The sequence below is a fragment of the Oncorhynchus mykiss genome, chromosome 8 (genome assembly GCF_057628025.1).
Source record: "Oncorhynchus mykiss isolate SJ-2025 chromosome 8, ASM5762802v1, whole genome shotgun sequence".
Taxonomy (NCBI): Eukaryota; Metazoa; Chordata; class Actinopteri; order Salmoniformes; family Salmonidae; genus Oncorhynchus; species Oncorhynchus mykiss.
The window spans coordinates 9,967,501-9,984,739 of NC_143029.1; the positions used below are offsets into that span (position 1 = coordinate 9,967,501).

General features: G+C 47.3%; 1 protein-coding gene across 31 annotated transcripts in view; it reads left to right on the forward strand.

The window, feature by feature from the left end:
- LOC110529179 (MAP/microtubule affinity-regulating kinase 3) overlaps nucleotides 1-17,239 on the forward strand; it is a 110,758-nt gene that overhangs the window by 69,324 nt on the left and 24,195 nt on the right. For 19 of the 31 annotated variants that reach the window (XR_016497592.1, XM_090242537.1, XM_090242521.1 and 16 more), the window contains exons 8-11: nucleotides 4,581-4,817; nucleotides 6,256-6,396; nucleotides 13,509-13,608; nucleotides 15,308-15,420. Coding sequence is in view for 30 of the 31 variants with exons in the window: in XM_090242537.1 (XP_090098663.1) it covers nucleotides 4,581-4,817; nucleotides 6,256-6,396; nucleotides 13,509-13,608; nucleotides 15,308-15,420 (591 nt within the window). In the remaining variant the exon portion in view is untranslated. The remainder of the gene's footprint in view (nucleotides 1-4,580; nucleotides 4,818-6,255; nucleotides 6,397-13,508; nucleotides 13,609-15,307; nucleotides 15,421-17,239) is intronic. The other 12 variants (XM_090242522.1, XM_090242538.1, XM_090242520.1 and 9 more) reach the window with 1 other exon arrangement.

Here is a 17,239-nt window from a genome sequence, read left to right on the forward strand (position 1 = left end):
GCTTTATTACACACACACACACACACACACACACACACAGACACACACACACACACACACACACACACACACACACACACACACACACACACACACACACACACACACACACAGATGTAGGATCTTAATTGGAGCCAGTTTGCTACAGCAGGACACTGATCCAGCAGCAACAGGACATTTGAGTTATTATGTGGATTATAAGTAACATACATGTTTTGTAAGGAATGATAACATTTTCTTAAGGGAAAATCAAGAAATGACAAACTTCAGAAGACTTCTTCACACTAGAACCACTAAATCAGTCGTCATTTGGACGGCTCATTAATTACATTTTGAAAGTCATGCCCCTCTCACTTTTCCTAAATAAGTCTGTTTAACACACTGTTGTTGTTGTTACAATCATAATATAACATACAGACCTGGTGTCGTAGCGCGTTTTAGCAGGGCGTGTCTTTTTTTAAAATGGCTTTCCAGGGGGAAAATTACATGCCCTTTACATGCCCTTTATAAAATAGGGTTGCCCTTCCTTCTCCTCACAGTTGAAGGTGCGGTTCCCAGTTTAGAATCACCCCGAAAACTGCCTCGAAACTGAACCTAAAACTGTAACTGAAACTAATGTCACAGATACAACAATGGATGAAATAAATGAATAAAGTATATTGGGGGAGAAAAGGGATCATGGATCTTTTGTAATCTCCAAATGGTAAGTACCCTATATCAGTCCACCGAATCCAAGCAGTCTCATCAGTCTACTTTGGCCTACTTGGAGAACACAGTGAGAGCGTACGTCATGTACAATGGTATTAAAACCCAGACGAACGGGAGGAACATTCTGCGTTTAGCGCTGCGACAAGATCTGAATGAAACCACTCAGATTGCGGAGGAAGAAATGGATCATGTTTATTATTCTTCTGATTCCCGAGCTCTCAACCTGAACCGGAATCTACACCTAAAAAGCCATAACCGGTGTGCACTGAGCAGGTAGGGACGACAACATTTGGGAAGAACAAGCTTGTGAACAATGCTACACCGATTATCAGCACAAAATGTCATCACTGAGACAGCAGGCCCCACATCTCAAACAGAAAACAACATGAGCAACGCTCTCACCAGCTTTCATTGTTTATGTGACATGGACATGCTCCAACTGATGCCACTGTGTTAAGATGCACACCATGTAAGCACGAGCTGACAGTCCATTTATTATCTTTGAATGCTGTCATATCGGCATTTAATATCCATTATTAATGCATTATTGCTTTTGTGCTGATTTTCACTATTTATGTTTAGTCTACTGATGTTTTCATTAACTGACCATGTGTCTGGCTGACCGTGCAACTTTTTCTCCCCAATTTCCTGGTATCCAATTGGTAGTTAGTCTTGTCTCATCGCTGCAACTCCTGTACAGACTCAGGAGAGGCGAAGGTCGAGAGCCGTGCGTCCTCCGAAACACGACCCAACCAAGCCGCACTGCCTCTTGACACAATGCCCACTTAACCCAGAAGCCAACCACACCAATGTGTCGGAGGAAACACCGTACACCTGGCGACCGTGTCAGCGTGCATGCGCCCGGCCCGCCACAGGAGTTGCTAGAGTGCGATGGGACAAGGACATCCCTGCCGGTCAAACCCTCCCCTAAACCTGACGACGCTGGGCCAATTGTGCGCCGCACATGGGTCTCCTGGTCGGGCCGGCTGCGACAGAGCCTGGATTCGAACCAGGATCTCTAGTGGCACAGCTAGCACTGTGCCTTAGACCACTGCACCACTCGGGAGGCCTCCTGACTGTGCGTCTGGCTGACTGTGCATCTAGCTGACTGACTGTGCGTCTAGCTGACTGACTGACTGTGCGTTTGGCTCACTGACTGTGCGTCTGGCTGACTGACTGTGCGTCTAGCTGACTGACTGTGCGTCTGGCTGACTGACTGACTGTGCGTCTGGCTGACTGACTGTGCGTCTAGCTGACTGACTGTGCGTCTGGCTGACTGACTGTGCGTCTGGCTGACTGACTGACTGCGTTTGGCTGACTGTTTTATTTCGTCATTGTAAACAGAAGCTGTTTGAAGTCGGAAGTTTACATACACTTAGGTTGTAGTCAATAAAACTTGTTTTTCAAAAACTCCACAAATTTCTTGTTAACAAACTATAGTTTTGGCAAGTTGGTTAGGACATCTACTTTGTGCATGACACAAGTCATTTTTCCTACAATTGTTTACAGAAAGATTATTTCACTTATGATTCACTGTATCACGATTCCAGTGGGTCAGAAGTTTACATACACTAAGTTGACTGTGACTTTAAACAGCTTGGAAAAGTCCCAAAAATGATGTCATGGCTTTAGAAGCTTCTGATAGGCTAATTGACATCATTTGAGTCAATTGAAGGTGTACCGGTGAATGTATTTCAAGGCCTACCTTCAATCTCAATACTTCTTTGCTTGACATCATGGGAAAATCAAAATAAATAAATTGTAGACCTCCACAAATTTGATTCATCCTTGGGAGCAATTTCCAAACTCCTGAAGGTACCACGTTCATCTGTACAAACAATAGTCCGCAAGTATAAACACCATGGGACCACGCATCCATCATACCGCTCAGGAAGGAGATGCGGTCTGTCTCCTAGAGATTAACTTACTTTGTTGCGAAAAGTGCAAATCAAACCCAGAACAACAGCAAAGGACCTTGTGAAGATATTGGAGGAAACAGGTACAAAAGTATCTATATCCACAGTAAAACGAGTCCTATATTGACATAACCTGAAAGACCGCTCAGCAAGGAAGAAGCCACTGCTCCAAAACCGCCATAAAAAAGACAGACTACGGTTTGCAACAGCACATGTGGACATAGATCGTAAATTCTGGAGAAATGTCCTCTGGTCTGATGAAACAAAAATAGAACTGTTTGGCCATAATGACCATTGTTATGTTTGGAGGAAAAAGGGGGAGGCTTGCAAGCCGAAGAACACCATCCCAACCGTGAAGCACGGGGGTGGCAGCATCATGTTGTGGGGGTGCTTTGCTGCAGGAGGGACTGGTGCACTTCACAAAATAGATGGTATCATGAGTCAGGAAGGTAAAGCTTGGTCGCAAATGTGTCTTCCAAATGAACAGTAACCCCAAGCATACTACCAAAGTTGTGGCAAAATGGCTTAAAGACAACAAAGTCAAGGTATTGGAGTGGCCATCACAAAGCCCTGACCTCAATCCTATAGAAAATTTGTGAGCAGAACTGAAAAAGCATGTGCGAGCAAGGAGGCCTACAAACCTGACTCAGTTACACCAGCTCTGTCAGGAGGAATGGGCCAAAATTCACCCAACTTATTGTGTGAAGCTTGTGGAAGGCTACCCAAAACATTTGACCCAAGTTAAACAATTCTAGGGCAATGCTATTAAATACTAATTGAGTGTATGTAAACTTCTGACCCACTGGGAATGTGATGAAAGAAATAGAAGCTGAAATAAATCACTCTCTCTACTATTATTCTGACATTTCACATTCTTAAAATAAAGTGCTGATCCTAACTTTTACTAGGCTTAAATGTCAGGAACTGTGATAAACTAAGTTTAAATGTATTTGGCTAAGGTGTATGTAAACTTCAGACTTCAACTGTTTATATATATATATATTTTTTTTTAAAGTAGATTATTACTTTTTCAGTCAGAATGAGGAGGGGACCTGCGAGGCCCAGCGGTTCCAGTGTCAAATACATTGCAAGTTTTACATATCCTGGAAAGTTGTCTTGCAACAGGGTGATCAAATTAAGATCCTACACCTACACACACACACGTACCCTGGCACACACACACGAACCATGACACACACACGCACTCTCTTCCACAGCCCTGGGAGAAACACTGTTCATAATCACCTCCTACTCCTCTAGCAGGGGTCTCATGGGATGTTGTGTTACCATCCCCCAGAGATGTGTGCTTTGTGACACAGTGTAGTAGTCTACAGGGCATTACATGCTCTGTTTCCACCATGAGACATTATGCACAAGAGAGAGAGAGGGGGTGAGTAATAGGGAAGGAGAGAAAGTGGGAGGGAGGAACAGAAAGATGGATAGAGAAGCAGGGAGATGGAGAGAGTGATGGAAATAGGAAGGAAGAAAGAAAGATGTCTGATGCTACGTGTGGGGCACGGAGTTGGCATCTTGCTCTCATTCTCATCCTCTGCACCTCATTCGCTTCTTTGTCTTCCCCATCTCTCTCCTCTCTTCATATCTCTCTCTTTCCCCTGATAGCTCTATTCATTCTAGTTCTATCTGCAGTATTCAAGACTGTAAAGTTATTTAATAAGGGAGTCTGACAACGTTACTGCCGGTGTAAATGTCCAATGTTTACTTCTCCATTAGCAATCTCATACATAGTACATCCTGTGTCACACTGAATGATGTCCCCACACACACCCCACGTATAGTTCACTAGTTCCAGTGTAACATCCAGCCATCTACATCCCCGTTCTTTAATTTGAAAAGGACAACAATGTTTCACGTCACTGAATACATTCCACACACAAACACACCCACTTCCACCCCTACTCACCCCCCCAACCCCCCCCCCCCCCCCCCCCCAACCAGGCTGAGAACTTACTCCTGGACGCCGACATGAACATCAAGATTGCCGACTTTGGCTTCAGTAATGAGTTTGTCATGGGAAGTAAGCTGGACACGTTCTGCGGCTCTCCTCCCTACGCCGCCCCAGAGCTGTTCCAGGGGAAGAAGTACGACGGGCCCGAGGTGGACGTCTGGAGCCTGGGGGTCATCCTGTACACGCTGGTGTCAGGGTCGCTGCCCTTCGACGGTCAGAACCTCAAGGTGTGTGTGTATATGTGTGAGTGTATTAACTTTTAACCCTGACCTCCACTCTATGTCCCAATTCTTTCTACCCTTCTGTCATAAATGTGCAATTGCTTTAAAAGGAAAGCATTGTTGTAAGAATGGGGATAACTCCATCTAGCCGCTGCTTACCATGCTTACTGCATGGGGAAGAGGGCATGCTTACTGCATGGGGAAGAGGGCATGCTTACCATACTTGCTGCATATGGAAGTGGGCATGCTTACTGCATAAGGAAGAGGGCATGCTTACTGCATAGGGAAGAGGGCATGCTTACCATTATTACTGCATGGGGAAGAGGGCATGCTTACTGCATAAGGAAGAGGGCATGCTTACCATTCTTACTGGGTAGGGAAGTGGGCATGCTTACCATTCTTACTGCATAAGGAAGAGGGCATGCTTACTGCATGGGGAAGAGGGCAGGCTTATCATGCTTACTGCATAAGGAAGAGGGCATGCTTACTGCATAAGGAAGAAGGCATGCTTACTGCATGGGGAAGAGGGCATGCTTACTGCATAGGGAAGAGGGCATGCTTACTGCATAGGGAAGAGGGCATGCTTACTGCATGGGGAAGAGGGCATGCTTACCATGCTTACTGCACAGGGAAGAGGGCATGCTTACTGCATGGGGAAGAGGGCATGCTTACTGCATGGGGAAGAGGGCATGCTTACTGCATGGGGAAGAGGGCATGCTTACTGCATGGGGAAGAGGGCATGCTTACTGCACGGGGAAGAGGGCATGCTTACTGCACAGGGAAGAGGGCATGCTTACTGCACGGGGAAGAGGGCCCATGCTTACCATGCTTACTGCACAGGGAAGAGGGCATGCTTACTGCATAGGGAAGAGGGCATGCTTACCATGCTTACTGCATGGGGAAGAGGGCATGCTTACTGCATGGGGAAGAGGGCAGGCTTATCATGCTTACTGCATAAGGAAGAGGGCTGGGATATCTGTTTGGGCTCCTTGCGGTCAATTTGCAGTCGACAAATGATTTGTAATGATGTTCCGGCTCCCCAACCACCCGCTCAAGAAAATTGTCCCGCTGCTGAATCTTAGTTGATGATCCCTGGGATATTGGATGACTGTCATTCATATTCCATTAACCCAGTTCAACGTAACTTCAGTAGGTTTAGGTTACTACATGATACTCTAATGTTCCCTGTACCCATCATGAGGTTGCTACAACATAGCCTATGAATGAAACAACGTAGGTGCACACAGGTCAAGAGAGACAAATTGTAGTAATCAAGGTGACTGACAGTGACACATTCAATACCTCATTGCACACTCTTTCCTGCATCTGAGGGTGTGAGAGTGTGTTTTGGGGTAGCTGATTAATTGGGGGGATACCTTATCCCCTTCTGCATGTCCACCAACTGACCCGACCTTTAACCTCTCCTCTCTGTCTCCCCCTATAGGAGCTGAGAGAGCGTGTTTTAAGGGGTAAATACCGTATCCCTTTCTACATGTCCACCGACTGTGAAAACCTCCTCAAGCGTTTCCTGGTGCTCAACCCAGCCAAGCGCGGTACACTTGAGGTGAGGGAGGAAGGCCAAAATGTAAATATGTCTTTACGCTTATTACTTTTTATTTTTTACTACTCGCTACTACTTTACGTCCACCCCTCTCACACAGACTCCTTCCTGCTTTACATCCACCCCTCTCACACAGACTCCTTCCTGCTTTACGTCCACCCCTCTCACACAGACTCCTTCCTGCTTTACATCCACCCCTCTCACACAGACTGCTTCCTGCTTTACGTCCACCCCTCTCACACAGACTCCTTCCTGCTTTACATCCACCCCTCTCACACAGACTCCTTCCTCCTTTACATCCACCCCTCTCACACAGACTCCTTCCTGCTTTACATCCACCCCTCTCACACAGACTCCTTCCTGCTTTACGTCCACCCCTCTCACACAGACTCCTTCCTGCTTTACGTCCACCCCTCTCACACAGACTCCTTCCTGCTTTACGTCCACCCCTCTCACACAGACTCCTTCCTGCTTTACGTCCACCCCTCTCACACAGACTCCTTCCTGCTTTACGTCCACCCCTCTCACACAGACTCCTTCCTGCTTTACATCCACCCCTCTCACACAGACTCCTTCCTCCTTTACATCCACCCCTCTCACACAGACTCCTTCCTGCTTTACATCCACCCCTCTCACACAGACTCCTTCCTGCTTTACATCCACCCCTCTCACACAGACTCCTTCCTCCTTTACGTCCACCCCTCTCACACAGACTCCTTCCTGCTTTACATCCACCCCTCTCACACAGACTCCTTCCTCCTTTACGTCCACCCCTCTCACACAGACTCCTTCCTGCTTTACATCCACCCCTCTCACACAGACTCCTTCCTCCTTTACGTCCACCCCTCTCACACAGACTCCTTCCTGCTTTACATCCACCCCTCTCACACAGACTCCTTCCTGCTTTACGTCCACCCCTCTCACACAGACTCCTTCCTGCTTTACATCCACCCCTCTCACACAGACTCCTTCCTGCTTTACATCCACCCCTCTCACACAGACTCCTTCCTGCTTTACGTCCACCCCTCTCACACAGACTCCTTCCTCCTTTACGTCCACCCCTCTCACACAGACTCCTTCCTGCTTTACATCCACCCCTCTCACACAGACTCCTTCCTCCTTTACGTCCACCCCTCTCACACAGACTCCTTCCTCCTTTACGTCCACCCCTCTCACACAGACTCCTTCCTGCTTTACATCCACCCCTCTCACACAGACTCCTTCCTGCTTTACGTCCACCCCTCTCACACAGACTCCTTCCTGCTTTACGTCCACCCCTCTCACACAGACTCCTTCCTGCTTTACGTCCACCCCTCTCACACAGACTCCTTCCTGCTTTACGTCCACCCCTCTCACACAGACTCCTTCCTGCTTTACGTCCACCCCTCTCACACAGACTCCTTCCTGCTTTACGTCCACCCCTCTCACACAGACTCCTTCCTGCTTTACGTCCACCCCTCTCACACAGACTCCTTCCTGCTTTACGTCCACCCCTCTCACACAGACTCCTTCCTGCTTTACGTCCACCCCTCTCACACAGACTCCTTCCTGCTTTACGTCCACCCCTCTCACACAGACTCCTTCCTGCTTTACGTCCACCTCTCTCACACAGACTCCTTCCTGCTTTACGTCCACCCCTCTCACACAGACTCCTTCCTCCTTTACGTCCACCCCTCTCACACAGACTCCTTCCTGCTTTACGTCCACCCCTCTCACACAGACTCCTTCCTGCTTTACGTCCACCCCTCTCACACAGACTCCTTCCTCCTTTACGTCCACCCCTCTCACACAGACTCCTTCCTGCTTTACGTCCACCCCTCTCACACAGACTCCTTCCTCCTTTACGTCCACCCCTCTCACACAGACTCCTTCCTGCTTTACATCCACCCCTCTCACACAGACTCCTTCCTGCTTTACGTCCACCCCTCTCACACAGACTCCTTCCTGCTTTACGTCCACCCCTCTCACACAGACTCCTTCCTGCTTTACATCCACCCCTCTCACACAGACTCCTTCCTGCTTTACATCCACCCCTCTCACACAGACTCCTTCCTGCTTTACATCCACCCCTCTCACACAGACTCCTTCCTGCTTTACGTCCACCCCTCTCACACAGACTCCTTCCTGCTTTACATCCACCCCTCTCACACAGACTCCTTCCTGCTTTACATCCACCCCTCTCACACAGACTCCTTCCTGCTTTACATCCACCTCTCTCACACAGACTCCTTCCTGCTTTACGTCCACCCCTCTCACACAGACTCCTTCCTGCTTTACATCCACCCCTCTCACACAGACTCCTTCCTGCTTTACGTCCACCCCTCTCACACAGACTCCTTCCTGCTTTACATCCACCCCTCTCACACAGACTCCTTCCTGCTTTACGTCCACCCCTCTCACACAGACTCCTTCCTCTTTTACATCCACCCCTCTCACACAGACTCCTTCCTGCTTTACATCCACCCCTCTCACACAGACTCCTTCCTCCTTTACGTCCACCCCTCTCACACAGACTCCTTCCTGCTTTACGTCCACCCCTCTCACACAGACTCCTTCCTCTTTTACATCCACCCCTCTCACACAGACTCCTTCCTGCTTTACATCCACCCCTCTCACACAGACTCCTTCCTCCTTTACGTCCACCCCTCTCACACAGACTCCTTCCTGCTTTACGTCCACCCCTCTCACACAGACTCCTTCCTGCTTTACATCCACCTCTCTCACACAGACTCCTTCCTGCTTTACATCCACCCCTCTCACACAGACTCCTTCCTGCTTTACATCCACCTCTCTCACACAGACTCCTTCCTGCTTTACATCCACCTCTCTCACACAGACTCCTTCCTGCTTTACATCCACCTCTCTCACACAGACTCCTTCCTGCTTTACATCCACCTCTCTCACACAGACTCCTTCCTGCTTTACATCCACCCCTCTCACACAGACTCCTTCCTCCTTTACGTCCACCCCTCTCACACAGACTCCTTCCTGCTTTACGTCCACCCCTCTCACACAGACTCCTTCCTCCTTTACGTCCACCCCTCTCACACAGACTCCTTCCTGCTTTACGTCCACCCCTCTCACACAGACTCCTTCCTGCTTTACGTCCACCCCTCTCACACAGACTCCTTCCTGCTTTACGTCCACCCCTCTCACACAGACTCCTTCCTGCTTTACGTCCACCCCTCTCACACAGACTCCTTCCTGCTTTACGTCCACCCCTCTCACACAGACTCCTTCCTGCTTTACGTCCACCCCTCTCACACAGACTCCTTCCTGCTTTACGTCCACCCCTCTCACACAGACTCCTTCCTGCTTTACGTCCACCCCTCTCACACAGACTCCTTCCTGCTTTACGTCCACCCCTCTCACACAGACTCCTTCCTGCTTTACATCCACCTCTCTCACACAGACTCCTTCCTGCTTTACGTCCACCCCTCTCACACAGACTCCTTCCTCCTTTACGTCCACCCCTCTCACACAGACTCCTTCCTGCTTTACGTCCACCCCTCTCACACAGACTCCTTCCTGCTTTACGTCCACCCCTCTCACACAGACTCCTTCCTCCTTTACGTCCACCCCTCTCACACAGACTCCTTCCTGCTTTACGTCCACCCCTCTCACACAGACTCCTTCCTCCTTTACGTCCACCCCTCTCACACAGACTCCTTCCTGCTTTACATCCACCCCTCTCACACAGACTCCTTCCTGCTTTACGTCCACCCCTCTCACACAGACTCCTTCCTGCTTTACGTCCACCCCTCTCACACAGACTCCTTCCTGCTTTACATCCACCCCTCTCACACAGACTCCTTCCTGCTTTACATCCACCCCTCTCACACAGACTCCTTCCTGCTTTACATCCACCCCTCTCACACAGACTCCTTCCTGCTTTACGTCCACCCCTCTCACACAGACTCCTTCCTGCTTTACATCCACCCCTCTCACACAGACTCCTTCCTGCTTTACATCCACCCCTCTCACACAGACTCCTTCCTGCTTTACATCCACCTCTCTCACACAGACTCCTTCCTGCTTTACGTCCACCCCTCTCACACAGACTCCTTCCTGCTTTACATCCACCCCTCTCACACAGACTCCTTCCTGCTTTACATCCACCCCTCTCACACAGACTCCTTCCTGCTTTACGTCCACCCCTCTCACACAGACTCCTTCCTGCTTTACATCCACCCCTCTCACACAGACTCCTTCCTGCTTTACGTCCACCCCTCTCACACAGACTCCTTCCTGCTTTACGTCCACCCCTCTCACACAGACTCCTTCCTGCTTTACGTCCACCCCTCTCACACAGACTCCTTCCTGCTTTACGTCCACCCCTCTCACACCGACTCCTTCCTGCTTTACGTCCACCCCTCTCACACAGACTCCTTCCTGCTTTACGTCCACCCCTCTCACACAGACTCCTTCCTGCTTTACGTCCACCCCTCTCACACAGACTCCTTCCTCTTTTACATCCACCCCTCTCACACAGACTCCTTCCTGCTTTACATCCACCCCTCTCACACAGACTCCTTCCTCCTTTACGTCCACCCCTCTCACACAGACTCCTTCCTGCTTTACGTCCACCCCTCTCACACAGACTCCTTCCTGCTTTACATCCACCTCTCTCACACAGACTCCTTCCTGCTTTACATCCACCCCTCTCACACAGACTCCTTCCTGCTTTACATCCACCTCTCTCACACAGACTCCTTCCTGCTTTACATCCACCTCTCTCACACAGACTCCTTCCTGCTTTACATCCACCTCTCTCACACAGACTCCTTCCTGCTTTACATCCACCTCTCTCACACAGACTCCTTCCTGCTTTACATCCACCCCTCTCACACAGACTCCTTCCTCCTTTACGTCCACCCCTCTCACACAGACTCCTTCCTGCTTTACGTCCACCCCTCTCACACAGACTCCTTCCTCCTTTACGTCCACCCCTCTCACACAGACTCCTTCCTGCTTTACGTCCACCCCTCTCACACAGACTCCTTCCTGCTTTACATCCACCTCTCTCACACAGATTCCTTCCTGCTTTACATCCACCCCTCTCACACAGACTCCTTCCTGCTTTACGTCCACCCCTCTCACACAGACTCCTTCCTGCTTTACGTCCACCCCTCTCACACAGACTCCTTCCTCCTTTACGTCCACCCCTCTCACACAGACTCCTTCCTCCTTTACGTCCACCCCTCTCACACAGACTCCTTCCTCCTTTACGTCCACCCCTCTCACACAGACTCCTTCCTGCTTTACGTCCACCTCTCTCACACAGACTCCTTCCTGCTTTACATCCACCCCTCTCACACAGACTCCTTCCTGCTTTACGTCCACCCCTCTCACACAGACTCCTTCCTGCTTTACGTCCACCCCTCTCACACAGACTCCTTCCTGCTTTACGTCCACCCCTCTCACACAGACTCCTTCCTCCTTTACGTCCACCCCTCTCACACAGACTCCTTCCTGCTTTACATCCACCTCTCTCACACAGACTCCTTCCTGCTTTACGTCCACCCCTCTCACACAGACTCCTTCCTGCTTTACGTCCACCCCTCTCACACAGACTCCTTCCTGCTTTACGTCCACCCCTCTCACACAGACTCCTTCCTCCTTTACGTCCACCCCTCTCACACAGACTCCTTCCTGCTTTACGTCCACCCCTCTCACACAGACTCCTTCCTCCTTTACGTCCACCCCTCTCACACAGACTCCTTCCTCCTTTACGTCCACCCCTCTCACACAGACTCCTTCCTGCTTTACTTCCACCCCTCTCACACAGACTCCTTCCTCCTTTACGTCCACCCCTCTCACACAGACTCCTTCCTGCTTTACGTCCACCCCTCTCACACAGACTCCTTCCTCCTTTACGTCCACCCCTCTCACACAGACTCCTTCCTCCTTTACGTCCACCCCTCTCACACAGACTCCTTCCTGCTTTACGTCCACCCCTCTCACACAGACTCCTTCCTGCTTTACGTCCACCCCTCTCACACAGACTCCTTCCTGCTTTACGTCCACCCCTCTCACACAGACTCCTTCCTCCTTTACGTCCACCTCTCTCACACAGACTCCTTCCTGCTTTACGTCACTCCTGCCTGGATTCTACCTGTGTGGAGATGCATGGCATGCAGGGTTTGAAAACCACACCTGAATGTGGTCACACACATGCACATGCAAACATGCACACACTAATGCGTGCGCACACACACACCTCTTCCAACGGCTAAAGTAGATTTCCATCTGCTAGATGCACATGCACTTATTCACGCGCACACATACACACACACACGCACATACACACAGAACCCCCCCCCCCCCCCACACACACAGGCACATACAGTGCCTTGCGAAAGTATTCGGCCCCCTTGAACTTTGCGACCTTTTGCCACATTTCAGGCTTCAAACATAAAGATATAAAACTGTATTTTTGTGAAGAATCAAAAACAAGTGGGACACAATCATGAAGTGGAACGACATTTATTGGATATTTCAAACATACCCAAGAAGACTCTGGGCTGTAATCGCTGCTAAAGGTGCTTCAACAAAGTCTTGAGTAAAGTGTCTGAATACTTATGTAAATGTGAGATTTCAGTTTATTTTTTATTTTTAATACATTTGAAAAATGTTCTAAAAACCTGTTTTTGTTTCATCATTATGGGGTATTATGATGTCATTATGGGGTATTGTGTGTAGATTGATGAGGAAAAAAAGATTTAATCCATTAACGTAACAAAATGTAGAAAAAGTCAAGGGGTCTTAATACTGTATAGCCTAGGTTGACATATATTATATTAATATATAGCCTAGGTTGACATATATATAATATAAATATATAGCCTAGATTGACATATAATATTATATAAATATATAGCCTAGATTGACATATAATATATATATATATATATATATATATATATATATATATATATATATATATATATATATATATATATATATATATATATAGCATATTGCTTATATGGTTCCTATCCAATCCATTAATCCTATACAGATCTAAGTTCATAGGCGCAGGGACATGAGGTTAATGTGTCGTTTTTGTGTCCCTGTTATCAAATTGGGCCTGTAGAGTGGAAATGATAACGTGTGTTTGTCCTTCTCCCTCCTAGCAAATCATGAAGGACCGGTGGATAAACGCCGGCTGTGAAGAGGATGAGATGAAGCCCTTCGTGGAACCAGAAACGGACATCACGGACCAGAAGAGAATAGGTACACTGACTCGAGCACTCCTCTGTGTACCAGCCACTCCCATTTCTCTCCCTTGGATAGGTGTAAATAAACAGTGTGGTGGTGGAGCTTCCACCTTATAGGTTTGCAGACATCAACAGGAAGGGTTAGGGAGCGAATCAGGAACCATCTTTACATGTGTACAGTGTACCCATACTTATGAATATAGATAATGACTTTATGAATATATAAATGACTTTATTGACTATTAAAACCAGGAATGGGCAGCCTCCTGATGGAGAGTTGCTGAGTATACAGGCTTTTGTACCAGCCCTGCTCTAAACACAAAATGATTATACTAACCAAGGTCCTGAGGAGACGCCGATTAGTAGAATGCGGTGTGTTAAAGGTGGGCTGGAGCAAAAGCCTGCACGTCCGCTAGCTCTTCAGGAGGAAGGTTGGTTAATGCTGAAATAATAATAATAATAATAATAAAAAAACTGAAATTCAGAACTGAGACATACTAGATGGAATAGGACTATCTAGTTACACTTTGACCCCTGTAGGTACATGAATCAAATCAAATGTTATTGGTCACATATACACATAGTTAGAGGATGTTATTGGTCACATATACACATAGTTAGAGGATGTTATTGGTCACATATACACATAGTTAGAGGATGTTATTGGTCACATATACACATAGTTAGAGGATGTTATTGGTCACATATACACATAGTTAGAGGATGTTATTGCGAGTGTAGTGAAGTGCTTGTAAATGAAGATTTAAGTCACTTAGAACTCATGTGGTTCTATAGGTAGTATTCTCAATGCGTAACTATCAGATGACGAACTGTATCAGCTGTATCAGCTGCTAGGAACTCTTATTTGTTGGTTGGTTGCAGGAGGGAGTGGATAGGTTGGCACATGTATTAGGGGGAGCCTGCCTGTGTTGCGGGCTGCCTGGCATGCTGTGCCCAACGTGAGCGTGGCGGACCTGGATTGTTTTCAGACACCCACAGCCTAGCACTCCACTCAGACATGCACACAGTCATTAAAAAGCACACTTGACCACGCATTAACACAACCACACTCTGTAACACACAGTCATTAAAATGTATGTGTGCATGCACACACACACACACATACATGCACACAGATCCAGGAGTCGATACAGTCTGGCAGGCCTTGTTCTTTCCACTCGCACCCCGCTCTCCCTCACCCCATACATGTTGATGCCAGCATTGATCTGCTCCTACCATGCCCTCTGTCTGTTGATGCCAGCATTGATCTGCTCCTACCATGCCCTCACTCAGCACTGATGATAGAGAGAATGAGTTGTTGTTTCACCAGCCATCAGTGCTCTCTCTCTGTCTCTCTCTCTCTCTCTCTCTCTCTGATGTATGCAGTATGTTGTTGCTGTACATCCAATTTCCCCTTGTGGTATTAATACGGTTAATTAAATGAAATTCAAACACATTGCCCTCGCGGCTTAGTATTTTGGTTCCAAATAGGAAATGGGGATATATGTTCACACGGTCTCAGCCAATGGCGTTTTTAAAAAAATGATTGGTTAGAAACCACAAGGGAGAGACAGGAAAGTTGACAGAGGGTTTGTGTCAAAAGGGTATGGGCTGGATTTGAAGGCAGCATCCCTAACCGCTAGACAACCCCAGGCTGCAGCCTATCGGGTGTCTAATGCTAACAGCTGTCCTATCCCGCTCCTGTTCTCCTGCAGACATCATGGTGGGGATGGGCTACACTCGGGAGGAGGTGACTGAGTCTCTAACCAGGATGAAGTACGATGAGATCACCGCCACCTACCTGCTACTGGGAAGGAAGTCCACAGAGGTAAGGGGAGACCTAGCCATGTCTGAAAGTGCTGGCTCTAGCATGTATTAGTTCTTGGTCTTGGTTTCTGTCTGACATTTTTGGCAAGTGCAATTAAATGCAAAATACTGTACCTGAAGTGATTGTCTGCTTGGGTGATGCCGTCACTTTTTTGCGCTTTCAAAATGTCTCTCTTTCTTTTAAGATCTACTTTTTTAAATTAAAATAAATATATATATATATATTATTAACCCATCCTCTTCTGAGGACACAAATATATGTATCTGTTTTTACAGCTTTTTTTCTACATATACATACATTTTACATATCACATAGACCTCAGCTCTTTAATCCCACCCCTCAACCACCCTCAGCCCATCCCACCTATCACCATAGACCTCAGCTCTTTAATCCCACCCCTCAACCACCCTCAGCCCATCCTACCTATCACCATAGACCTCAGCTCTTTAATCCCACCCCTCAACCACCCTCACCTTCTAATCGTATATTATCCACAGATTGTGAGCTAAAGATGAACATTTTTCCTACGAGTATTATTATATTATATTATAGATTGATTGACTATGGCTTTCCAAATGTCCAAACACTGCTATTTGTAAGGAGACAACGGACATCCTTGTTTTTCTCCTCTTAACAGTTCAATACTTTTTGAGTAGTAACCATTATTTACTATTCTACACCTGGGGTTGCTGTACATAACTTTAACCCATTGTATAAGAGATTCACCGACATTAAAGTAGTCCAGGCATTTGTGTATAAATTCTAGTCGTACTTTATCAAACGCCTTTTCAAAATCTGCTATGAAGACCAGGACAGGTGTCTTTTATGTTTCATTGTCACATATTATCTCAAATATATTGTCCATGTAAAAAATCTGTCTGATCAGGATGAACAATATCTGGTAAAACCTTTTTATTCTACAGTGCCTTGCGAAAGTATTCGGCCCCCTTGAACTTTGCGACCTTTTGCCACATTTCAGGCTTCAAACATAAAGATATAAAACTGTATTTTTTTTGTGAAGAATCAACAACAAGTGGGACACAATCATGAAGTGGAACGACATTTATTGGATATTTTTAACAAATCAAAAACTGAAAAATTGGGCGTGCAAAATTATTCAGCCCCCTTAAGTTCATACTTTGTAGCGCCACCTTTTGCTGCGATTACAGCTGTAAGTCGCTTGGGGTATGTCTCTATCAGTTTTGCACATCGAGAGACTGACATTTTTTCCCATTCCTCCTTGCAAAACAGCTCGAGCTCAGTGAGGTTGGATGGAGAGCATTTGTGAACAGCAGTTTTCAGTTCTTTCCACAGATTCTCGATTGGATTCAGGTCTGAACTTTGACTTGGCCATTCTAACACCTGGATATGTTTATTTATGAACCATTCCATTGTAGATTTTGCTTTATGTTTTGGATCATTGTCTTGTTGGAAGACAAATCTCCGTCCCAGTCTCAGGTCTTTTGCAGACTCCATCAGGTTTTCTTCCAGAATGGTCCTGTATTTGGCTCCATCCATCTTCCCATCAATTTGAACCATCTTCCCTGTCCCTGCTGAAGAAAAGCAGGCCCAAACCATGATGCTGCCACCACCATGTTTGACAGTGGGGATGGTGTGTTCAGGGTGATGAGCTGTGTTGCTTTTACGCCAAACATAACGTTTTGCATTGTTGCCAAAAAGTTCAATTTTGGTTTCATCTGACCAGAGCACCTTCTTCCACATGTTTGGTGTGTCTCCCAGGTGGCTTGTGGCAAACTTTAAACAACACTTTTTATGGATATCTTTAAGAAATGGCTTTCTTCTTGCCACTCTTCCATAA